Below are 26,692 nucleotides of genomic sequence, written 5' to 3'. Positions count from 1 at the left end.
TTGGGTACACCATAAGAAACACCAACAGGCTTTCTCTGACACTCTGGATGTCTTTGGAGAGCAAGATCCCTTTGGCACCGAAAAGGGCAAAGAGTCAGACAATCTGGACTTTTTGTAGCCTAGGTTACACCCACCCCAAGAAATACTCTGCAAGCGTAGTGTAGCACAAGGAAAAGGATGGTGCCGAGCTGATGTCAAAGACCTTAGACCTTCAAACGAAGGCCACTGCTAGGGTCTTGAGTATGCCACTTGGTTCTGACACCCACATGCACAATACGGGATTTCATAAAAGATCCCATACCGAGGTAGAGCACTGTACCCACAGGAGTTGGGCCTATGGTTCAGAGCGCAAACACAAAACACTGTCACCTCCAGGTCCTTCGCCGTCTTTGGTCAGCACCAAAACAAGGCTTCTGAGCTGACAAAGGCTCCACACACACACTGCCTGTCAAGCCCTACCCAATCCAAGCCAGTCATCCATGCTCACAACCCAACCCAGCACCGAAGCTACCACAGAAGTGGGTGCTGAAGATCCAGCCTAATTATCATCAACTACTGAATCTGTCCTGTTACTGGCAAGATCTTGGCTAAGATTCTCCTGCAGAAGCCATCAGATACTCTGCCTCGCAAGGGAGGGTTCACCTTCGGAGGAGAACCATCCTCGGAGGCCCCGTCTGAGCAGCACCAAAGAAACACAGGGGTAGGGTTACAAGTCCTTTTGTATATATTTTACCGCCACCTCCTCCTCTGTTTCCTCCACCTCTTCCACCAGATCCATATCTTACATCAGAACATGTATGTACACCACTTCCTGTGCCTTTACTAGTGTGTCTTCAGGTGTCCCCACACACCTATTTAGACCAAAGCAGTCCATATGTTTCAGTGGACCCATACACCCATACCTTAGACCCAGAACCTACTGATGACCTCTAAAACAATTTTGGTGTTGACCTGCCCACCAGGTGAGCCTGACTTAGATCACCACTTGCTTAGGGCATCCCCACCAGATGACATCGTGGCCTATTATGAGGTCATAGAGGGGGACTGCACTGTACCATAAGGCAGGAATGAATTTCATTCAGAAGGAAGAGGACTTCCTTGTGGAGACTCTGTCAAAGTCTAAACATTTCGTGCAAATTTTACTTTTTCTTAAGGGCATACTTAATCTGCCCCAAAGAACTGCAGGGACCCTCTAGTCAAATCTAGTATAGTGACACCTAGGATTGAGAAGAAGTACAAATCCTCCCATACGACCCTATCTACATAAAAATCCAGGTCCCTCAGGACTCCTTGGTAGTTTATACTGCCCTCAAGAAGGCCTGCTCCCAAGCCACAGGCCATCTATCGCTGCTCAACAAGGAAAACAGGAAAATCGATGCAGTGGGCAAAAGAATTATAGTTGTACGGACAACTGTGCACTGGTGTATAGCCAACTCTATAGAACTCCTTTCCCATTATTTAGGATCCCAGTGGGAGCAAATGCAGTAGCAGGTAAAACACTTTACAGAGGCATATAGAAAGATGGGTGAGGAGATGGTGTCTGAGGGCAAGACTATCTAGAACGCCAGCATACATTGTGAATCTGACACTCCAGACACAGCCTCTAGAGGGATCAACATAAGCGTCCTCCTCAGACGCCAGGCTTAGCTTTGTGTCTCCGGGTTCAAACCTGATGTCCAGTAGCATCTCCTCAACCTCCTGTTCGACAAGGAGCATCTTTTCAGCACCTTGGTTGACAGTATGCTGAGAAAATAAAGAAGGAACCAGATATTTCAAAGTCTGTGGGTGCCTTCAAACTCATACGCCAAGAGGCTCTTTTTGCAAGCAACAACTAAAAGAAGAGGCCTAGGCAACATCACCGGACCTTAATAGACACAACAACAACCCTTCCACCAGCAGGCTGGCAGAGGTTACACCAAGGGTTCATACTGGAATAACAACAGAAGCTCATGCAGAGGTGGCCCAGGTAACAGTGACTTGCCCCACCTCCCATCAAATCACACGTCACCTTTGAGATGGAAATACAGTTTTTTCTTTCTCACTAGGAAGAAACAACATTTGACCAGTGTGTTTTAGAGGTGGTTCAACACAGCTACTGTGTAGAACCGCATCTTAACAAATATATTCTGTCGGAGAATTTCCATTTAACTGCTCTGCAGACCTTCATTCTATTGCTCCAACACTGCGATTACATGACAGCTGTTGACCTCTGGGATGCCTATTTCCAAATACCTATTCACCCTACTCGTTGCTGGTACCTTTGCTTTGTTTTAAGTGGACATTACTGTGAGTTCAAAGCACTTTCTTTTGGGGACACCATGACTCAAAGGGTGTTCACAAAGTATCTTAGCACTGGTATCCACACACCGGTGAAGTGAGAACACTCATGTCTTCCCCTTCCTCACTGATTGGCTGATCCGTTGTGGATGCAGGTATCAATACCTAACCCACAATCAAGCAGTAACTTCCATGTTCCACAACCTTAACCCACAATCAAGCAGTGACTTACCTGCTCCAGAACCTGAGGTTCATCATAAATGCCACCAAGTCCCACTTGGAACCCCTTCGGATGCAGCCTTTCCTGGAATCTGTACTGAACATAGTACCAGGGAAAGCCTACGCCAACCAACAAAACGTTTTGACATTTCAGCAGCTGCTGCCTCTTTTTGAGCCCATTCGTCAGTTCACAGTCAGAACAGTGATGCACCTTTTAGGAATGATGGCCTTGCGCATTGCTCTTGCACCCGACCCCAGGCTCCACATGCCTCCCCTACAAGAGCCACAGGCACATGGTCACAAGGATGATCTAGTAGGTGAAGGCCAACTTACATCAATCCCTAGATTGATGAAACAGCAACCGTCTGTTGCAAGGTAGGCTTTTCTTAGACCCCATTCCACAAATGAACATTACAATGGATTTACTTCTCACAGGCTGGGGTGTGCATCTCAGTGACATGACAATACAGGGGTTGTGGCCCCTTCAGTACCATTATGGGAAAATCAACTACCTGTAACTGATAGACATATACCTAATCCTCAAAGCCTTTCCCAAGGTCATTCAAGGGAAGATAATCCCCCATCAAGATGGACATGAATGCCATTTATTACCTACATAAATAGTGTAGCATACACTCTCCCCAGCGCTCAGTACTTGTGCAGGGGATGTGACACTGTGCAATTCACCACCGCATACACCTGCTAGTGAAACATCTTCCAGGGCAGACAGCACAACTTTGCAGACCTGTTTAGCAGGACATATCCAACCCTTCCTTGAGTGGGAACTCCACCCACAAGTCATTCAAAGGTAATTCTGATGTTGGCATCACCCAAATCAACCTGTTTGCCGTCCCAGAGAATACGAAATTTCTAAATTTCACATCTAGGTGGCCATACACACAGTTCATGCACACTGCACCATGGGTGAGTTAGTCAGGGGTATTTTCCTATGCATTTCCTTTTGTCCCACTCCTCCTATACGTGGTGAATTATGAGGATGATGAGACAGACAATAGCTGACACTCATTATGTTGGCCCCCACCTGTTCATAGCCTTCTCATGCAGAGATGAGGCCTGATTAGCACCCAGATCCCATACAGCTTAACCTGCCTTTCTGGCACCTGAGGTCTTGTAGTTTGGCTATCCGAACCTCTGACAGTAATGCATGACCTTTCTGCTGGAAGCTATTTAAAAACACCACAGGGGCATTCTACTCTGCAAAGTGGAAATGGGTTGCCCACTACTGCATCTTCAAACATCCGGACACCTTAACTAACACCCAGAGTATTCTTTGTTACATGTTTCGTCTGCATAAGTCAGGCCTCACCTACATTTCAGTACGTGTACACCTAGCTGTCATTGCAGCCTATATGCTAAACAGGAAGCATTCATCCTTATTTAGGATTCGAGTAATCAAGGCTTTCATGGATAGTTTCAAGAGGGTCATACCTCTGAGATTGCCTTTGACCCCCGCTTAGACCTTTCATATGCCACTCACAAGGGTCATGGCGACAACCCTTTGAACTTTTCCACTAATGCTCCCTCCAGTTCCTTTCCTAGAAGTTGGCTTTCCTTGTGGCCATTACTTACCTCCAAGTCATTATTGACATGCGGCACTTGCCCTGCAAAAAAACTTTCATTCAAAGTTCACAAGGATACGGTTGACCTCAGAACCATCTCTATGTTCTTCCCAAAGGTGGTATCAGCCTTCCACTTTAATCAGACCATCAAGCTCATTTTCTTTTTTCCACAGCCAGATTTGTAGCTCTTTATAGACTTTGTGAAGCCTCACACAGGTCACCCTATTGCTAAAGCAGTTATAGCAAAATGGATAGCCAAGAGCTTCCAGACCTGCCACCACAAAGCTGAGAGAGTCCCATTGTGCCGCCCGGGGCTTGCTCCATCCGTACAAATGGGACTACCATGGCTTTTTTAGGGACCATTCTGCTAGCTGACATCTGCAAAGTGGTCAGCTGGTCAACCGCTCACATGTTAGCCAAGCACTACAGTGTGGATAACCTGGGCCGCCAACAGGCTATGATTAGCCAATCTTAAGAACTCTGGTTTCAGAGATCTGCATCTTCCACGCTAGCCGCTGCTTATGAAGGGTAGTGCTTTACATTGTATTCAGAGCATGTTTATCTACAGCCACACAGGTTACAAACTGAACATTTTACTTATAGTTTAAGTACCTGTTCATAGGACCTGATTTAGATGTTGGCGTCGGAAATACTCCATCACGTATGTGATGGATATCCTGTCTGCTGTATTATGTTCCCCATAGGATAAAATGGGATCATAGTACGGCAGACAGAATATCTGCCACATTTGTAACAGAGTATTTCCTGCTGTCAACATCTAAATCAGGCCCATAGTCTGGTGATGTAGCTCCACATGTTCACCCTTCTCTGCGGAAGCTCTGGCTGATTGCAGATCTCTTATTTGTGTATCCTGTTTTGTTACAAATTGCACCGTGCTACACATGCTTGACACTTCCCACATGTACTCACATGCTGTGTGAAAACATCTTCAAAGAAAAACATCTTGCACAAACCCAACACTTAATGTCAGAAGTATACAGAGCATGTGAATTGTGAGCACTACATGCTATGAACAATGCCAAGAGGATAAGTTACATTTTCCGCACAGAAAATGTACAATTGCTTCGTGTCATATTGTTCCTATTTTAAGACCTGTGTTATTTTATTAGTTGTTCCAGGCCGAGATGTTTAGCCGACAGCAAATTTTGCATTCAATCATTGTTGATGGACAACATCTCTTAGAACAAGGACAGGTGGAAGACAGGTAGGATTGCTTGTATAAATCTTATTATTTTTCAAATCAAAGTCAATCTAGTCCCACATGCTTGGAAAATGTGGCCCGCATTGTGAAGGGTCTTTTGCCCCTCGCCTATAAGTGACCTTATTTTCAAGATTCCATTCCTACAAAAATTTTCAGAGTTACATAATGTCTTGAAATAAATAGGAGCTAAGCATGTAAAAAAGGACACAAATGCTAATTATGTGCAATTTCATTGGTGTTATACAATTGTCCCAAACATAAGCAGAGGTTTCCTGTTGTTCAAAGCATTTGTCTTTGTTCTTTTTAACTAAGCGTGTTCTTTGTTATAGTCAGTCATGCAAAAGAAAGTACATCAGGCTACGTCAGTTAAAGAGCACCATATAAGCAGCTGCGTTGGACAAGTTGAAGGCAGTCATCTATAACAAATCTCATGTTTGTGAAATAAGCATTGTGGACTTTTTCATTTGCCAGCTTTACTTCCAAGTGGATTAAGGTGACTCATAAGTCAAGGTGTTGCCACAGATGGGGTTACTTATGTTCATTTTAAAGTTTTCCTGTGCCCTCTTTGTCCTTCGCAGCAAGTACAATACATGATATATGGTGGCCCATTTTGTCAGCAAACAGGTGAACAAATCTCCTGTTCCATTTGCAACATCCATGGCTTACCAGGCAGAATGTTTGGAAATTGTCCTGTTAAAAATCTTTTTGCTATTTTCCATTTCAGAGTATGCTACTTCTACTGAATTGTTTGTGTGCCTAGCACTTAACATTGAGTGGTCTTTTCCATCAATACTGTTGATGTTCGACAGTATTTTTTCTTTCATTGTTTCTATGAATTTTGAATGGTTTCCAACAATGCACTGTATTTTGCATTGTGAGTTATTTTAAATATATCTTTCTATCATATATGAAACTTTAATGTGATTACATTTTGTTATAGGTTTTACAGTTGTCTACATCCCAAACGTCCCAGCTTTGCAAGTATTATGCATTTGGGCTGTATTTTGCAATAATTTGATGGGCTCAGAAACACATCTTGCAAACTGTATTTTGAAAAGGTTAAACTAAGAGTAACCCTAAATCAGTTTATATTTGGTGTTGTTGCATATTGGAATTTGAAAGGTGACATATATCCCATTCTACGTTTTCCGGATCAACTATTTTTATGCCAAAAACACGTTTCTGTTTATTCATCAAGCAAAAATGTCCAAGTGAAAGAAGGATTTAATATTAGTCAGTAAGTGTTGAGATGGCACATGCTAAATGTGATTTGATGAAAAGATCTGCATGTCTAGTGGTATATATTACAACTCTGGTTAATTGTATACTTTTGAAGCATTAAAATGAGGCTCAGTGTTTCTATTACAATCCTGTTGTGGCAATTTAGGCAAAGGATAGCAATGTGCACATATTTTTGGTGGGTGGATCTTAGCACAGTGCCAACTGTGCACATGGTTGAGAAAAAGGGTAAAAAGAAAGAGTCTGAGATAAAGGGTAAAGGAAAGCTTCTAGTAGATATAGCTAATATTAATTTTACTACGATTGTCTCTCTTAGCATTTTATCCCCACTGGTTTATGCTGATAAATTTTGGCTGCAGTGGTTGTGAGGATGGTGTGGGCGATGGATGTACTGTTTTACAATTGGAGAACTTTTGGAGGATTTAATATTCCACCACACCAGAAGCCCTAGCATATAAATTTTTGAAGCCATACCTCATCTGTTTTACAATACTGGAATGCTATCTGAGTGGTTGAATAGCTTAGGAGGGGCAAATAAGGGAAATGCTCATTTTTGTCAACCCTATCTGGTCCTTTGTTGACTAAAGACTTATAGGATATTGTGAATTGACTTTAATATAGAAAGAATGTTTGGCACACTATGATATGACCTGATAAATAAATGTTTAGTACCACATACCTAAAATGTGCACTTGCATATCAAAGTTCGCCCTCATTTACAATCTGTTTGAGAAATACAATCTGAGTTGACTGTTCAGATATGTGTCAAACATGGTCGCTGTCTGACCTAGATTAAATTGATGGCTGTGCACAAGAGACAATTACCCTTATACACTGAAGCAAAGTCAGGTCTCTGCAAGGATAGTAATACTCAAAGAAATATTGGACGTTGTGCTGTCTACTTCACGCACAATGTCCCTAATATGCATAATTTCCATGATTTGGGGAAAGTATTAACAAATTTGTACCTACTTGTAAGCCCAAAGAGAATTGTGTGTTTTTCAGCCCACACAATCCCATGACCATTTGCAAATTTCTACTGGCTTGCAGTGGAACTTATCTTCAGATACAAATTTCAGAAAAGTAGGAATTGTGTGATGGGAATGCGTTCACTCAACCCTCTCTTTCTCTTTAACATCTTTGATTCCTTGATGAAAGTGTAGGTAAATGATAGAGTGAGCAGTAAATATAATTTCATGAAGTAGTAATTGATTTCTGTCCATTGCCATAGGGATGAGTTCAATCTGAAATTAGCCCTGCTCAGCAACCAGTGGCAGGGGGTCATACGCAGGGCCCAGCAGAGACGCGGCATCATTGACAGCCAGATCCACCAATGGCAGCGTTACAGGGAGATGGCAGAGAAGCTCCGCAAGTGGCTGGTGGAAGTATCCTACCAGCCTGTCAGTGGTATTGGCAATGTGCCCATCCCTTTGCAGCAGGCCAGGACCTTACTGGATGAAGTTCAGGTACTGTGGATCCATCATGTAGTAGAATGCTGATTTAGTGCTTTCAGGAGTGTGTGTACCTTGTTCACATAAAGTAAACTACTGAGGAGAAATAGAACAATGACTATGACAGCTCTTCTTACAACTTGCTATGGCTCACTTTGGACACAGATCCATAGGCTGTAATCTGTACTGTAGAAAGATGTTGTTAATGAAGTGAACATTCCTTAGTGAGTAAGGTAATAAGTACCATATCAAATATTGCTGGGACCAAACACAGAAGTATAGTAATAGTTGCCAAAAACCTTTACACAAACAATTATTATATCCCAAGAGGCTTCTTGCATTACTATCACCAATCTGAAGCCAGATTTCTTTAAGCCTGTCTGTGGAAACTACACTGTCTGTACAGTGTTCAATCCTACAGCAAGTCTCTTTTCCCAAAAGAATCTTCTCTGTTTTCTGTATCCACATAAAAGTAGCATGAGAGAAGAAAATATCTATCGGATTGTGCCATCTTTGCAGTTTGAATGTGGAACTTCCAGTGATTGGGTTTAATAATTCTAAAAAAAAAGTAGCACACAGGAATCTGTAGAGCGATCTTCAAAATCCCGATTTGAAAGTTAATGTCCCTAAAATTGAGCAATCTGTGGAAGGAAAAAGAATACACTTCACTAAAAAATGTGTCCTGGGTTTAGCTATTTGTTCTACAAATTATAATAACTGCAATTGTTTTATCGCTTTCATATGCAGCTGAAAGAAAAGGTTCTTCATAGGCAGCAAGGAAGTTACATCTTAACGGTGGAAGCCGGCAAGCAGCTCTTGCTCTCTGCCGATAGTGGGGCTGAGACCTCCCTGCAGGCAGAACTCACAGAAATACAGGAGCGATGGAAAACTGCCAGCATCCGGCTCGAGGAGCAGAAGAAGCAGCTGGCCTTACTTTTGAAAGTAGGTGTGCTTGTTTTTGTTTGTGTGGTTATGGGGAGTGCAGTTCTTTTCTATCGCAAAGAGAAAATAGCTGTATGTGCACCTTGCAATGTAGGTTTTTCAAAGAAGATAGTACAAATAGGTTTTAATCCTCCAAACTGCTGGTGAATGAACCAGCCCTTGTCTCAAATGTGCATCAGCATAGTTGCCTGAGAATTTAACACCCAAGAATCCTGTCATCTGTCAGCATTTTCATTCTCATTTGCACTGTTAGCATTTACAGTATGTAGCAGAATATTGTGCACTATATATTGTGGGCAAGAGTCCGATGCTCCAAAATTCACTTTCCATGTGCTGGTAAAGGCACACAGGGCTAAAGACCCTATTCTGAATCTGACATAAACTGCTCTTGAAAAAGGCTGCAGGACAATATAAAAAAGTGTTAAAATTCATAAGAACATTTGGTGGACTGGAAACTGTCAGATTGCCTGAGGACACAGGTGCTAATTCCTTGCATTGGGCACTGGCCCAATAAGGATCCTTAAGTTTTTTAAATGCATCACTGGGAAGGTTTGAAGGGCCTGACTAGTATGTACCCAAACCTAGCTTACCTAGCTTAAAAAAGCAGTTTTTTACATAAAGGAACCAAGGAATTTTAACAACATATAGATCTTGCCATAAGCCCCTAAGCCATACCCTTTGAGGCTCTAATTTGTCTGTAGACAACACCCTTATCCAATACTGTAACAGCCTAAGGGCAGCAATATCCGCTATTGATATTACGTTTAAATCCAGGTGAATGGGAAGAGTTGGTGAGCTCTGAGTAATCTTTAGTAACATTTCTAGAAAAAGATACTCAGGTTTTTCCACAGCATCCAATGCCCCCAGAGTTCAGCGCCATGAAGAGATTCTTCACTGGCTTGGCTTTTCTAAATCTCCAAAGCGGAAAAAAGTGTTTTTCTGTAGACAATGTGGAAGGTCCACAATTCCTGGGAATTACAAGATTGAACCTATTGTCTGGACTCAGCTTTTTTGCATCATTTATAACAATGGAGCAACAGGGCTCACTCTCACATATAATTGATGGAATCCTAGTCATTTGAGCTCAAGCATTCACAAATTGAGATGATACATTCACATCCTCATATGAAATGGGAACTTTAAGTAGTCAAAATACATCTGATAACCTATTTCAAATCTGTCTCAAACTCTTAGCCTCATCTTCTCGTGCCATCCCTGTGTTAGTTATTATTTGGTCCCTCTGGACTAAAGGCCGATGTTGAAGCCATTGTTAAAATAAAACCAATATTCGAGCCATTTGGGGGCAAGGAATGGGCATCCATAGATAACAAACCTTCTACCAAGTCCAGGCTAGCTTACTTTATTTCAATCTTTTTCCATTGCTCTGCTTTCTCTGAGTGGTGCTTTGAAAATAGTATATCTGAATAAACAATCGATAAACATTGTCTTACGTGCCTTATCCAGTGAGTGACCTTGTTCTTGAACAACATGCTGCCTTCAAAGGAATTTGTTAGCAATTTTGGGACATAGACACTAAGGGCCTCATTACGACCCTGGCGGCCAGCGGTAAGCTGGCCGTAACACCTCAAACAGGTTGGTTGTGTTCCGCCAGCTATTATGACCGTGGCACAATATCCATGGCCATACCGCCGGCCCCTCCATTATACTGCCAGGCTTCCGCCTGGCGGTCGTAATCCCCAGGGTAGCGGTGCAAGCACTGCTGCCCTGGGGTTTATGAGTCCCGACTGCCAGCCTGGCCACGGCGGTAAACACCGCCATGGAAAGACTGGCGGTAACGGGGACTTGGAGTGCCCCTGGTGGCCCCTGCACTTCCCATGCACTTGGCTTGGGCAGTGCAGGGGCCTCCAGGCATAGCCCCATTGCGCATTTCTGGGCAGTGAAATGTGTGACGGGTGCTACTGCACCCGCTGCACATCAGCATTGCCACCGGCTCTATTACGAGCCGGCCGCAATGTTGATGTGACTTTTCACTGGCCCAGAGGAAAAGTTCAAATAGGGAGCCAGAAATACCGCCAGTACTGGCGGTATACTGGCACCTGCAGCTTCAACGGTCTTCTGTGAAAACCACCGAATTTGTAATGAGGACCTAAGTGACCTTGATTATGACCCGGGATGGTTTGCCATCTTTCCATATGATTTGGAACTAACACTAAAGGATGATTATGGACACTATGACTACTATAAGCACCAGGCCTGTCTTACCTTTTGACCATTCTCCGATTTTTCAAGGTCATGCTTTTTACATTAGCAGATTGTTAAGTACTAGCACCCTGAGGACGCATTTTTTCAAAAGGGGTGCGCAAAACATGGTTAATGCCCCTAACAAAAGGTTTTTCTGTGTTTTTTTTCTTCACAGATGGAAACTCAACTGGTGGTTGTACTAGAGAAACCACCTCTGATACCATAGTTTTCATCACATTGTCCTAATTTCTTAACTCAATGATGAGACCAACTGCCTCTTTCACAGAGATGGCATTAATATCCTGAGAATTAAAAGCTGTGAGGTTAGCTGCCGCGGCAACATTGGTTACTAGAAGATCAATAATAATATTACAAAACGGTTAGAACAAGGCACTTCATGCAAAACTACATTTCTGTCAAGAGGAGAGCTGGTAACATATTGGGTAGAACTCGAATCATTCACTGCTACACAGGCATTTACTTGGGCCCCAAAGGGCAAGGGAACAATAGTAACATTGTCTGCTGCAACATTATGAGATGGCTTTGGTTTAAAGAAGGCTGATTTAGTACCACTCTGGAGCCCCTTCCCCAAGCCTGTGTCCTTCCCTTTAAGGGTAGTTTCCACCTCCTCACTTAAAGTATCCATTTCTGTTGAAACACAATTTGATGTTCCAAGAATAAGTTTACAGACATCTTTTAGGATCCTAGATTGTAAAGCCTCCCCAGCAGGTCTGCTTTGGATTTGTGTTTTCCCATCCTTAGAGTCCCCACTTCAGCCCAGTCAGAACTAAAAATGAGCAGATAATAACATGGGCAGCACAGTTATAAGAAAAGAAATGGTATCCAAAAGCCAACAGGGGTGGCCTGGCCTGTCCTCTTCTGGTCACTGACGGGCAAGGATGGGCTCGCCCCTAGCCTGGGCTTTGCCCGTGTTATTTCCACATGCGTCCTGCGGGGACAAATAGCGCACTAAATAGCGCTCCCCAAGTGCACAGCTGATGATGGGGCCACCCTCTGGCCCAAGTAATTCTTGGGCATGGAGTCCCTATTTCCCCCAACAAAAGTTATGGCTCCTTTACAAATCAATACAGTTGTGCACAATTACTGTTGTCCATTGACCATTGGCCATATTTCAACTCTGTTTACTCATCGTGTAGTTATGTTTATGGGGAGGGGGGATGATTGTGCTCTGTGTCCAGTCTATCTGGGTTTAACTCATGTCCCATACTCATTGTAGTGTCTTTGTTTACTATATACAGGGTTGTGTATGTTCCTAAGTATTCTATCAAGTTTTGATGCATGACTCTCTGCCATAGTTTCAAGCGTGGTTTGTACTCTTTTGTCATCTGTGACTGCCACGGGGCATATTGTGTTTGTTGTTATATTTGCTATATGAATAGCCTCTATATGAATAGTCAAACTGGAGCTCTTTCATTGTTCTTTGTGACGATGTTGGTGTTCTTCTCCCTTGCTAATATTACTAGGTTTACCCAGGCATATTTTGCAATGAATGTTTGTTTTTTAAAGAATCACTAGAATCAGAAATGTGAGTTTACTACTAAAGCAATTATTGTGAGAGAAGAGTGGCCAGGGCACACCAGTATCGTAGATCCAGATAATGTTCAGGAATTGAGTAGATGTCCGGTCAGGAAAGATGGTGTGTAGAAATTTATTACAGATCCCAATCAGATGACCACAAGTAACAAAAAGTCCGTACAGCAACCTTTTTGTTACTTGTGGTCATCTGATTGTAACTCTGACCATTTACTATCATCTGGCTGTTCTGGATACATGAACTTACTGTACAACGTAATCTTTGTGATTGAGACTCTGACTACCCACTTGCATCCGTAATAAATTTCTGCACACCATCTTTCCTGACCGGACATCTACTCAATTCCTGGACATTATCTGGATCTACGATACGGGTGTGCCCTGGCCACTCTTCTCTCGCTATATAAGCAACCACCCACTCCATAGTGTGTGGCCCTCTGACACCTGTGGTGGCAGGTGTTTCGGCTAGCCTGGCACCCACCACTATTTTGTTTACCTACATAACTATGTTCTGATCATACATTTGATATACTTGCTGCTGATGTGCGAGCACCTTTTGGCATTCTCCACCTCCTTCGCTTGACTTAAAGCAATTATTGTGTTCATTATAATTTCTGTCTGAGGGCCAACTAAAAATGAGTTTCAAAATAACCCATGTGAAGTGCAAGTGTAGCACCTTATTTAGGAGATGTGACTTCCACACAGCCTTATCCACTTGGCTTACTTAGATTAGATGTAATCCGAATCTCTAGTTCAATCTTGGTTTTTAAGTCAAACTAAATACCTCCCACACTCTTTCTACATTAATAATAGGTGGAAGTCCTAGCTACTAAAGAGGATGGTACCCAGGAATTTCCGAATGGCTAACCAGCCTGGCAGACTGCCTGTTACACCCACCTGAGGCTATAGAAAGAGATACAGACAATGGAGTAAAAACGAGAAGTCTTAGTGCTTTTGTACCAAAAGATCTGCTGTTTAATTGTGGTTTCAAAAACACTATATTTATTTATTATTTTCATTACAGGATTGCGAGAAATGTGAGAAAGGAATCGCTGAGTCACTGGAGCGCTTGCGAACTTTCAAGAAACAGCTTAATTCGCCTCTGCCAGATCACCATGATGAACTTCATACAGAGCAAATACGCTGCAAGGTAGGACTCTGTTATGCTGTAGCTATTTAGTTTCAGTATCACTTCAGTGCCCTTATATAGCCCTGGAGCCAAATTACGAAATGCATTAACAGATGGAGTATTACTTACATTTTAAGTGCTATAACAAGCAGTCATTAATTCGACCAATCCAATGTCAAAGCGGAATATTTCCTGTCAGACATGTTCCATACTTCCTAGATCATCTTAAAACATGGTGCTTCAGGCTATTTGCCTAAATGCCCCCAAAATTGTTTTGAAAGGCTGCTGCATGTTGACAGGGCTTGCCAGAGTGCTTGCTACCAGTGCTCACTTGCGAGCATAACCCAGCTCTGCTTTTCTTCTGTCCTTAATGGCTCCATTGACCCAGTAGTCAACCTTCCTTGGCTAAGAAAAACATATCAATCATGTGTTGCCAACCAGCTAAATTAATCTATTGATAGGAAACACTTAAGATCTATTTTCCACACCAGCTCCTGCCCAGGTCATTGCATTGAGGCTGCAACTTTAAATGTGCTGCATGACATTCACCACAAAAGCGCTAGCAAAGATTCTTGCCTTTAATCCTGTTAGACCTATTGGCAGCCTTCGAAATGGTCTGCCACACTAGGTGGCTCTATACTCTGGCACATCACATGGGCTTCAAGTGTCTTGCACTTTGCTTATTCCCTCCTTTCTGTGTAACCAAAGTAAGTAATAGAAATAAGAGACTACACATCTGAAACAATAGATGTGAAATAGGTGTCCCTTATGGCTCAATTTTCAGGCTTGTGCTTTTCAATCTGAATGTTGAACCATTAAGTCTGATCCTCGGCCAGGAGGTCGAGTCTTTCCACCAGTATGCTTCAAACTCCCAAAATTATCCCAAAACCTTCACCCATCATGGACATCACTCTTTTATGTCAATGCTTAATCATTTTTGCAAAACAAGATGGCCAAACACTGCCTTCTTCTCAATCCAGACAAGATTTAATTCCTCCTCTTTTCCCCATTGTGTAAACTTAAACTGGACAATAACTTCCTCAGTCCTCTGACCTATTGGATTCTACCTCACTCTTTCAACAACAGCGAATTCTTGTGGCTTCACGCTGGATCCCTCTCTATTACCCTTACCACATATCAACATTGCGGCCAAAGCTGTAAAGTTCTATCTGCATTCCCTCATGAAGCATTTGAAAACACTGATAAACAACCCAGTGATCTCCATACTGAAGACTTGTTCTCGTTTTTCACTGGCACCCCACATTCATACCTGTCCCACTTGAAAGCCATTCTTTACTCCCAGTGAGACTAGTCACCTCTAAGAAAATACTTGCCCACATATCCCTCATTATTTGATAGCTTCCCTGGCTACTTCTAAATTCCAGGTTCACTTTCTAGTTAAGCTGTTTATCTCTTAAAACAATAATCCTAGATAACTTTCCCTACTGCTCTGAATTATTGCCTATATAAAAAATTGAAATGAGGTTTACATAGCAAGAGTTTCTGGCAAATTCAGGTGCCTAGGTTCAATACTTAATTCACTCACAATTACGCCTTGTACAGAGTAGCGACCCCAGCATGGCACTCACTAGCAACATCAAATCCCAGCCTTCGCTCCTCAGTTTAAGAAAACTACTCAAGACACACCTATTCCGTCTTTTCTTACACTGATCCAATCTTTTTTTTGCACTTTCTCCTTTTCTGTCCACTTCCCTCACATACTCCTCCCTAAGCTTTTGATTGCCTCTTTTATTCTCTGATCTTTCCCATTGATTAATTTATCAGTCACTTTGTACTGTTCATATACTTTTTTATTGTTAAATGCCTAACTGCATTTCGGTGCTAGTGCACTTGATGATGAAAATGTATTATATTAGTTAATTAAAACCATAACAAATAAGTTACTTCCACATAAAATTTAACAAATATTAGTGCAATAAGAGATTTATAGTACTTTAAAAACATGCTTCACCAAAGTAAATTAAAGCTGGAATGCCAGTACAACTACACCTCACCTCACAAGGAAAACTGCACTTTCTGTAATGTTCTTACTCAGCTTATGCAACAAACAGACAATTATACATTGTACTCTAAATAAACAGTGCACGGACAGCTTTTCATTGCACCCAATTGTTCAACCAGAGCTCTGTATGGAGTGTATCCCCTTCAGTATCACCCATTGTAGGAAACTCACTCTTTTTGGCATGGTTACTCCAACTTTTGCCTGTTGTCAGTGTGCTTAGACTATTTTCACTGGGATCCTGCTAACCAGTACCCCAGTGATTGTGTTCTCTTCTCTAAATGTGATTGCCTTGGTACACTTTACACCCCACAATTGACATACTGATGTACCCCTGTAAGTCCCTAGTATATAGTGCTTAGGTACCCTGGGTATTGGTACACAATGGGCCCCCCATGGGCTGTACCATGTATTAGGCCTCCCATAGAAGCCCCTGCAAACCCTTTCACTGCTGGTCACTACACCAGGTCACTGTAAGTCATCCCTATGGTAGACTTTTCCAGCCCTAAGGGCAGGGTGCAGGTCCCTGTGTGTATGGGCACCCCTACAAGAGCAGAGTTGCCCCTACGAACTACAGTTCAAATTCCCTGGATGGCGTAAGTGTAGGAAAGCCATTTTATCTATGTACTGGCTATAGGTCACTACCTATGGTTTAGCTACATAATGGTAACTCTGAACCTAGGCATGTTTGGTATCAAACATGTTGGAATCACACCTCAGTTCTGATGTCAGTATCGGTGGCATGATTCCATTCCCTGTGAGGGCTACTTAGATGACCCCCAGTATTGCTCCTACCAGTCTTCCAGAGTCTACAAGCAGCCCATACTGCTGCAGCCCCCCAGACGGGATTCTGTCCTCGTGCTATTTGACCAGCTGAAGGTGGGGATGGCTGAACAAAGGATTTCCTGTGGGAGAGGGGTGTATCCTTCTCTCCCTTAGAATTAGGTGTTACAAGGCTGGTGAGGGGTAGCCTCCCCAGCCCATTGGCTTGCTTAGAGGGGCCATTTGGTGCCCTCCTTGCATAATCTGGTTTGCACCAGTCCGGGACCCCCCGGTCCCTGCTCTGAACGCACAACTACACAAAGGAAAGGGAAGTGACCACTCCCCTGTTCATCACCACCCCATGGGTGGTGCCCAGATGTGGCCACTTGATTCTGCCTTCTTTGAATCAAGATGAGCAGAGGCCCCTCGAGCATCTGAGTGGTCAGGTTAGGCAGCTGGCGTCAGTGACCCCCTCTGATAGGTGGGCGCCTTGCAGAGCGACCATGCTCCTTTTTGGGCTATTTAGGGACTGCCTTGCGAATGGGTACCCAGATTTGGCATGCAAGACTCCACCAGGACTCCTCTGCAATTACCTTTTTACCTTTTCTGCTTCTGGCCACCGGAACCGCTGCTGGACTCCACAGAAATTGAACAAGACTGCAACACCGAGAGGACTCCGCCCTGCAACATTGTGCCCATGGCTCCAGTCAGCACTTTGCAACATTTCCATGGCTGTGCATCCTCTAGGGTTGGCATGACTTCAGCTGCACCAAAGAAGGAAAAGGGAATCTCCCTTTGAGTGAAGGAGTCACTCCCCTGCATCTGCAGGCACCTAAGGCAATGACGTCCATCTGCTGAGATCTGCTGTCCTCTGGAACTACGATGATTTTCCAACACAGATGGTGGTTCTGAGGGGTCCTCTCTGCCTTCTGTCCTTCTGTCCAACTTGGGAGACGGTGAACCCTTGCATCTTCCTCTAGGACAGAATGCCTGTGCACTGTGACTGTTGCAACAACCAAGGCTTGTTAACTCCTGCTCTGAGGGATCTTCAGGCTCTTAGTAGCCCCAGGCCCCGGCACTCTTCCTCTGCAAGGAGAGTCTTCTTCCTGCTGCTCTAGTGATGTGGAACTTTTCTTAAGGTGTGCTGCTTGAGCCTCACAGCAGCATAATGTGCCTGCTGCCAGTGGGTTGCTCGTGGGGGCTCCGACGGCTTCTGCTGGATCTCCTGTCTTCCTAGGGTCAGTCCGAACTTCCCTCCAAGGGTCGAGTCCCCAGGGCCTTGCAGGTCCTCTCCAGCCCTGCAAATCTTCTTCAGCTCTGACTTGCAATTGCTTGTGCTTGTTGGTGGTCCTCCTGACTACTGACCCATCTGCAATCTGGTGACCGTTGAGGGACAGTTCCTAGATGACTTTAGGGTCTCCACTGCAGCTCCTTGACTCCGCAGCTGGCCTTCACCCATCACCGTTGTCCCGCATCTTCACCCACAGAAGAGTGGGCATTGCCTCATGCCCTGCCTGGGCACTCCTGCGTGGACTGGACTCAGTCCTCTTCTTTTACATGTCCTCTTCATCCGGAATCCACCATTGGGTTCCACCGGTCCGGTCCTGTTCTTGCATTCTCCCAATTCTAAGTCCCCATGTTAGCCTATGGGACAACCAGGTAACTTACCTCTGCTCTCCTAGTCGCTGGGGGTCTCCTTGATGCTCAACTCCTGAGGTTACATACTCTCCAGCCCTTGGCTAACTACTCCATATCCTCTGGTCACGGACCCATTCTCGCATTCCACTATTTTATTATATGGTTTGGCCTCCCTATAGGGCTCTTGCTATTCCTTGCTGTTTCTAATGTTTTATGCTAATTACTAGTACTTACCTGTGTATATTTTCTGTGTGTACTTACCTGCAGAAAGAGGGGATTGCCTATAGTATTCTAGTTCAGTGTTACAATAATAAAGTACCTTTATTTTTGCAATACTATGTGGTTCCTTTCATGTGTGATAAGTCACTGTGGCTAAAGTGGTATTGCAAGTACTTTATACTCCTCCTAGATAAGTCGTGGCTGCTCACCACAGCTACCACTAGAGAGCCCTGGCTTCCTAGACACTTTAACACTTACTAATAAGGGTTGCCTGTACTTTGTATAGGGTGCCAACACCATAGGTGTCAACCGCACACCTGGCAAGCCTCCTAAAGCAATCCTGTAAAGGACTAATTGAGCAATTTGATGAACTAGGGTTGAAATGTTTACCTGTATTCCTTGTGTAGTTGAATTGGCCCAGCATTTGCTTCACTCATGTACAATAGCCCATCACTCAAGCTCTGACACCACTCTGCCCAAAATACCTAGTACAAATGTCACAGAGGTACAGCCTCCTTAAATGGCTTCTGCCTGTCTGACATTCTGTGAGTGCCAGAGACTCTGTCCAGGTTCTTCCTCATTTTCTTGTTAGGGGTCTTTTAGTTCATTTGATATCCTGATGCATGCATATATGTTCCTGGCAATCTGTCACAGTTGTTGGGTTCTTGCTTCCCAGTAGTCAGAGAATGTTGGACAAAATATCCTATTCATTACTGTGAAAAGCTGTGCTGTTGTGCTCTGCCTAATTTTTCTGATTAGCTCTGTGTTTTCCCTACATTGAACTTGACAATGATGCATATCCATTTGTTTCTATACTGTTCATCATCATTTACCCTCATTCTGGCAGACAATGGCTACTGCCCCTCGAAGGGTGATGGGTGAAAAAGTTAAATGAAAAAAACATAATGTGTATTTGTGAAGTGCATTGTCACACTGAATAACAGATGTTTATTGTTACCTGACTCAATTTTACTTATCAACCTTGAAAGAATGAAAGGATAAGTGAACCTTCCAGAACCTGTGACTATAAGATCAAACCTACATTTTCTACATGGATACGTTTGTTTACTATGCCACCAGATCTGGCTGGTGCTAAGGGCATGGTGACTTTAGCAAACTGTCATCACACTTTGATATTTCTGGGAATCAACTATGAGAACAAACTAGTCCAAGAGTGGTCACTTATGAGCAACAGATGCTGATTGCTGAGCTTGTCCACCTGGGGGTTCAATGATCTTGCCAAATTGTTTACCACCAGGAAAATTCCTTCATAGTCCAGCCATTTCCAGAGGTGCAGGGTCTCCTGGCACAGGGTTTGTGACCCCACTGCTCCCTATTTGTTGCAGTCCCATATGGCGGTGGTGTTGTCCGTGAGCATCTGTACCAGCCTCTCTTTGAAGAAGTGATGTTATACCTGGAGGTTGGTGCCAGGTCTCTTCAATGAATGGAAAGAACCTTGGCTCGATTTTTTCACCACTGCAGGGAAGGCACAATTGCAGCACTTTTGCGCATTGGAGTTTTCAAGACGTCTCTTGCTTTGAGACCTATTCAACCTTGAGTGGATCTCAGGACTCCTGTATGCCTTTTCGGCTGATACTCCTCCTGCTCTGAGTCCTCAAGAAGATCAGGAGAGACAGGGCCCAAGTAATTCTAGTGGCTCCCGATTGGACACGGAGAGTATGGTATCCAGAACCCCAGCCCTCATGTATATGTCCTCCGACCCGGCTGGCCCTCCAGAAGGACCTGCTGTTGCAGCAACAGGGAAGGGTTCTGCACCTTAGCCTTCAGAATATCCACCGTTCTGTGTAGAGATTGAGTGACGATGACTGAACACTTTTGATCTTTCTACAGAGGTGGTTAATGTCATCTTAGCTGCCAGGTGTGCATTAACAAACTGTATACACTTTTTATTAGAATAAATTTGTGCAATGGTGTAGCACATGCCAGTTTGTCCACCTCCAGTCCAAATTATGGCCCTCATTACAACCTCGGCGGTCTTTTAAAAAGACCGCCGAAGCTGCGGGAGCCAGAATACCGCCAGTGCCGGCGGTATTTCTGGCTTGCTATTATGACTTTTCCGCTGGGCCAGTGGACGGTAACAATGTTACCGTCCGCTGACCCAGTGGAAAAGTCTCATCAACATTTCTGCCGGCTCGTAACAGAGCCAGCGGCAATACTGATGTGCAGCGGGTGCAGTAGCACCCGTCGCGCATCTGAAATGCGAGACGGGGCTATGCCTGGGGGCCCTACACTGCCCATGCCAAGTGCATGGGCAGTGCAGGGGCCCCCAGGGGCACACCAAGTCCTCCTTACCGCCAGCCTTTCTCATGGCGGTGTTTACCGCCGTGGCCAGGCTGGCGGTCGGGGACTCATAAGCCTATTGCGCCACGGTCATAATAGCTGGCGGTGTTTTCGCAAGCTTACCGCCGGCAGCCAGGGTCGTAATGAGGCCCTATGTGACTATCTGTTATTTGTTCTGTGTCTTGCCTGGCACAGCTTTTCTTTGGGCACAGTTAAGGGTTTTCTTTCGGCCTTCTTCCTGTTGCCATTTATGGCCCTCATTACAACTCTGGTGGTCGGTGTAGAAGTGGCAGTAATACCTCCAACAGGCCGGCGGAAAAAAAAATGGAATTACAAGCATGGCGGTTACCGCCATGCCAAACTGTCACTTCTACACTCCGACCATCAGGGTGGTAATGACTGCTGAGCTGGAGACTTCGGTCTCAGGACCCCGCATACCGCCATTAATTTAGTGGGGTTTTGTACCGCCACGAAATCCATGGTGCTAGGCACTATTAGTGCCAGGGAATTTGTTCCCTGGCACTGATAGGGGTCTCCTCCTCCCCCCTCCTCCTCCCCAGAGTCCTCCCCCAACACCCACGACCCCACTACCACCCATCAAAGGTGGCAGGATCCCCTCCCCACCGCCCCACCCCTTCCCCCTCAGAAACATCCACACACACACCCCCACCCCCTACACGCACGCTCACATAATTCATACACATACACGCAGACATACACGCAGACATACACACAGACATATACACACACATTTTCCATACACATAACACACCCCTCACATGCATCCCCACACTCACAGAACCACTCTACACACTCACATTCACACCCCAATGCATGCACACAACACCCCCCCACCCCCCTCCCCTAACGGACGATCACCTTACCAGGTCCTGTGATCCTCCGGGTGGGAACGGGATCCATGGGGGCTGCACCACCGCCAGCACACCGTCACCAGAATACCGTCAAACCGAATCCTGGGACGTAATTCGGTGGGCGGTGTTCTAATGACATGGCGGTGGAGGTGGAGCAGCCTCCACTTCACTGCTGACCGCCAGTATGGCTGCTAGCGGCTCGCCGTCCCAAAAAGGGCAGAAGGCTGCAGCAGTCATAATACGTTGGGCGGAAGACCGCCTACACTGGCAGTCTTCAGCCCGGCGGAACCTCAGCGGTCTTGAAAAAAGACCGCCAAGGTCCAAATGAGGGCCTTTGTGTTAATCCACCTTACACTACCTTCTTCCTAGTCAACCTGGTTCTGTGGACTCTGGTATCCTTCATGTTAAAAGTTGTGACACCTTTCCACTTTGATCAAACCATCCTCCTGCCAGCGTCCTTTGCTCAGTCTCACCCTTCTAAGGAGTAGGAGAGGTTCCATTGTTTGGACCCCAAGAGAGCGCTGACTTTCTACTTCGATCGTACTAAAGACCAGTGGATGGACTATCAGCTCTTGGTGGGATTCTCTGGAGTCAAAAAAGTCAAGGCTATGCAGAGGTGGACCATGCTCCGCATAAAGATCTGCTACGTATAGGCTAAAACACAGCTTCCAGAAGGGCTGCGTACTCATTGTTCCAGGGCTAAAGCTGATACAACTGCATTAGCACACAAAATCCCAGTGTTTTACATTTGACCAGCAGTTATGTGGGTGTCTCTCCATACGTTCACAAAGCAGTATTATCTGGACAGGTTGGTTTGCCAAGAAGGCAAAACGCCTGCTGTGGGACTTTCTGCTTTTAGTCCTGTGGGACTTTCTGCTTTGAGTCCACTCACAGACTCGCCTCCAAATAGGCACTGCTTGGGTATCTATTCAAAAGGGGAGGAATCTATGTCTAGAAGTATCTATCAGAAGAACAAGTTACTTACCTTCGGCAATGCTTTTTCTGGTAGAGACTTTATCTAGCCCACACGTAATTGACAGAGTCGAATGACATCAGTGTAGAGCTGCAAGGCGCCACATTCCAGAGCGCAGCAGTACTTCTGAAAAGTTGCTGGATCCAGTCTGATGCCTGGGAATAGTAAAAAGAAGAGGGATTTGCTACTAGAGTCTCTACCAGAAGGATCATCACCAATTATGTTCATTCATCACACCCACAAAGGAGCTCACATTATACCAAAGCAGGTTTTGACCAAGCTGGAAAAGTAACAAATCTAACACTGAACCTCTTATAAATTGTCTGAGTATGGTTGAGCATACAACATGCCAACATGAGTGGATTCTAACACTAAGGGGGTCATTCTGACCCCGGCGGTCCTTGACCGCCGGGGCCAGGGTCGGCGGGAGCACCGCCAACAGGCTGGCGGTGCCCCGCAGGGCATTCTGACCGCGGCGGTTTGGCCACGGTCAGAACAGGAAAACCGGCGGTCTCCCGCCGGTTTTCCGCTGCCCTGCTGAATCCTCCATGGCGGCGCTGCTTGCTGCGCCGCCATGGGGATTCAGACACCCCATACCGCCATCCTGTTCCTGGCGGTTCGCCCGCCAGGAACAGGATGGCGGTATGGGGTGTCGTGGGGCCCCTGGGGGTCCCTGCAGTGCCCATGCCAATGGCATGGGCACTGCAGGGGCCCCCGTAAGAGGGCCCCACAAAGTATTTCAGTGTCTGCTCAGCAGACACTGAAATACGCGACGGGTGCAACTGCACCCGTCGCACCTTCCCACTCCGCCGGCTCCATTCGGAGACGGCTTCCTCGTGGGAAGGGGGTTTCCCGCTGGGCTGGCGGGCGGCCTTCTGGCGGTCGCCCGCCAGCCCAGCGGGAAACACAGAATAACCGCAGCGGTCTCCTGACCGCGGTGCGGTATTCTGGAGGGGGGAACTCTGGCGGGCGGCCTCCGCCGCCCGCCAGAGTTAGAATGACCCCCTAAATTCTTTAGACTAATAGAAGAGTAGCTCTCAAGAAGATTGAATATCTCAAGGTGACTCAGAAGATTTACGCATATATTAAAGTTTCTAATAAGCACAACCAACAACGTTTTTTAAGACTTACAGCAATAAATCAATAAAAGAAGGAGGACAAGATGGTCAGTAGACTAAACAAAATAGGTAATTGTGCAAATGGAGGAGATTTTAGCTTGAACGATGGGAGGTTCAGTCTAATAAAACCATTGTAAGGAAATCTAGAAAACTAGTAGCAAGCCCATCACCAAGACAGGTATTTTGATCAACTCAGTGAATTCAATAATTGTCTGTAATTGCTAGGGCCAAGACAGGGGCTAAAGCTTCTTGAAGCAACGTGAACAATATATCTGTTAAATGATTGGTCAGTAGCTTGAAAACCTTTTTGTGCATGCTTACTTAATGAGTACACATTAAGAAGTAGGGAAGGGGAGGTGAGCTGAGTGTCATTAAAAAAACTTTGAGTTCTGAGTGAGAGGATGAGCTTAGGGAACAGGATTCTGTTGAAAATTACTCTATATCAAGCAAGGATTTACCTAATTCAAACAACAATAGATGTTCACAGGAGTAATTGGGGAAGTTCAGCTACCCCAACAAAACACCTAGTGAGAAATAAAATATAATTACCAAACTTTGAGAAAATCAAATAATTGTAACAAAACAAACCAAGACAAGCACTGCAAACTGAAATACCAGGCTAGCTCAATCAAAAAATAAACTTGAAGCAAAGCAGTAAACTGTTCAGGGTCAAAGCTCTGTGAAGTTAGATTCAAAGGTAGCTCTGAGTTTTTAGACCAGGGGCACAGTTTTTTTTTTACCTCTAGCCCCCTTTGAAACAGGCCCGTTTTCTTCTGGCATATGAAATTTTGCAGATCACTATGGCTGTGGTCCTTTGCCTTCATGATGTGTGTCAGTGTGTTTGTTACATTGGGCCTGCTGTGTGTGCTGCACGAAATGGTGGTTTTCCTTTGGGAAGACTCTCTGTATACATTAGAGCCTGCATAAGTTCTTCCTAGGCTGTCCTCCCTAAAACCTGTTACAACTGCTGGGTGGGAGGGCCAACAGCCTATTGCTATGATTAGAGAAGGCTTTTCTCCCTACATGAATGAAACTGAGTTATCCTGCACTTACTGTGTTGCTATTTGTCTTCAGGCAATGGAAGTAGATGCAAAGCTCTGTCACACCTGCATGCAGGTTTACCATCTTTGCCCACTTTCAGACTTTGAATGCCTTGCTATCGCTATATTCTCACATTTAACAATAGAATAGCTAGGTCTTATGCATAGACCAGATATCAAAGAGTATATTATTTCATGTCATGATGTTTCCATGGTCTCTTTGCTTATGGTTGGTTTGGGCCATAGGGACACTAAAAGATGTACATTTAAAAGGGGCATCCTGCTTTGTTGAGATTCTTCTTATTGATTATTTAATGTCCTTTCATCGTTTCACCATAAAGGAGCTAGAAAATGATGTTGAAGGGTGGACAGATGACCTTGCTCAGCTGACACGTTTGAAAGATGCGTTGTCTGCCTACATTAGCGCTGAAGACATCTCCATCTTAAAGGAGCGCATTGAGCTGCTGCAAAGGCAGTGGGAAGAGCTCTCTCACCAGGTAAGACTCACACTGGTAAGAACTGATGATGAAATAGAAGAAAATTCAAAGTCAATGAATGGTAGACGACTACAATGTGCCTGCTTAAATTGTCACTCTAAGGCTCATGGCTAAATATTGGTCAGTACATTTGAGCGCACAAGATATAAACTGATAATTGCAGCCTCTGTTGTTGTATGTCATATCCAGTTAGTTATTGTCCTCAAAATGTGCAATAACCATGCAGTCCTGGAATTAGTGGACCCAATTCAGGGAACCCTTCTGCTTCCATTTATTACTTGATCTGAGATGTTGGGTGGAACCAATGTGACTCCTGGCAGGAGGTGATGGGTGAACCACGTGCCAGCGAGCTGGAAACACTGGGGCTGGCATGAGGAAGTGTTGCCACATGAGTTGGTTGGATGAGGTTGGACTGACCTTTAGCTTGCAGCCCAAATCTGATCCGCAGGTGAATTTACTAGCTGGCATTTTCACCTTGTGAAATTGGACCTGGTGTTCCTGTACCTGTGAATCCTATATACTAGTAGGCTCGGCACTTGTAATCAGATGGAGCATATCTCACATAGGGATACTAATGCATCCTAATTGTAATCAGACTCTAGCTTTCCCTGTTATGTGGCATATAGCTCAGGATAGTGTCTCCTGAAATCTACAATGCACAGGAAATGAGATTCTATATTGCATTATTATTCTGCCATCAGAGGCTTAGTTTTCAAAACCGATGCAGATCTGCACCAAAGAATGGAAAAAGAGGGAACTTGGCAACTCATTTACAATCACTTGCATCATGTTAAAGAAGAATGATTCAAAGGTTGGAGTGGACTAAGTTAAATATACCATTTACAAGTAGTTCTTTTGGTAATGCTTATTTCTTTTGATGTGGCATCCGCTGGGTTTGTAACTTGTGTATGCCAAGGGATCACAAGAGTAGTGAGTAACCATTTTGGTGCTAGAAAGTGATATAACAAAGACAGGACAGCTGTTAGGTGAAGTTTGCTCAAATACTGCATAAACTCTAAAATCTCCTTAGGGGTATGACAGAAGAATTTGAAGAAAACTGTGAAACGTAGGGTGCTGAGGAAGTTAACAAGCTCTTTTCGATTATTGACTGTGATTAAATGGGGTGTGTAATGTGGCGTGGTTGTGTGACTTAAACATGTAACACACTACTATACCCCTTATTACCAGTCCGGTTTCGTTTGTTAAACGTTTAGCTCAAACCTGAGTAGCTGTGGCTCTGAGCAGTCAGGCATACAAAAATAAACAGTGCCAAAACAGTTAAAAAACACCAGTTTATAAAAACAGATTATGGCGGCCAAAAGACCGCAGCGGCCATTCCAACTTTCCAGCTGGGCCGGCGGGCGACCGCCAAAAGGCCGCCCGCCGGCCCAGCGGGAAAGCCCCTGCAACGAGGAAGCCAGCTCTGAATGGAGCCGG

At 44.7% G+C, this 26,692-nt stretch overlaps 1 protein-coding gene across 2 annotated transcripts in view; it reads left to right on the top strand.

The window, feature by feature from the left end:
- The window catches only part of SYNE1 (spectrin repeat containing nuclear envelope protein 1), a 1,478,055-nt gene that overhangs the window by 1,233,833 nt on the left and 217,530 nt on the right, over window positions 1–26,692 (top strand). For both annotated transcript variants that reach the window (XM_069234720.1, XM_069234721.1), the window contains 5 exons: window positions 5,207–5,301; window positions 7,769–8,003; window positions 8,736–8,930; window positions 13,711–13,836; window positions 25,100–25,255. In XM_069234720.1, coding sequence (XP_069090821.1) covers window positions 5,207–5,301; window positions 7,769–8,003; window positions 8,736–8,930; window positions 13,711–13,836; window positions 25,100–25,255 — 807 coding nt within the window. The remainder of the gene's footprint in view (window positions 1–5,206; window positions 5,302–7,768; window positions 8,004–8,735; window positions 8,931–13,710; window positions 13,837–25,099; window positions 25,256–26,692) is intronic.

This window comes from Pleurodeles waltl, chromosome 5 (genome assembly GCF_031143425.1).
Source record: "Pleurodeles waltl isolate 20211129_DDA chromosome 5, aPleWal1.hap1.20221129, whole genome shotgun sequence".
Lineage (NCBI taxonomy): Eukaryota > Metazoa > Chordata > Amphibia > Caudata > Salamandridae > Pleurodeles > Pleurodeles waltl.
The sequence above is the reverse complement of the archived record's forward strand: the minus strand, read 5'-3'. Positions and strand labels throughout refer to the sequence as shown.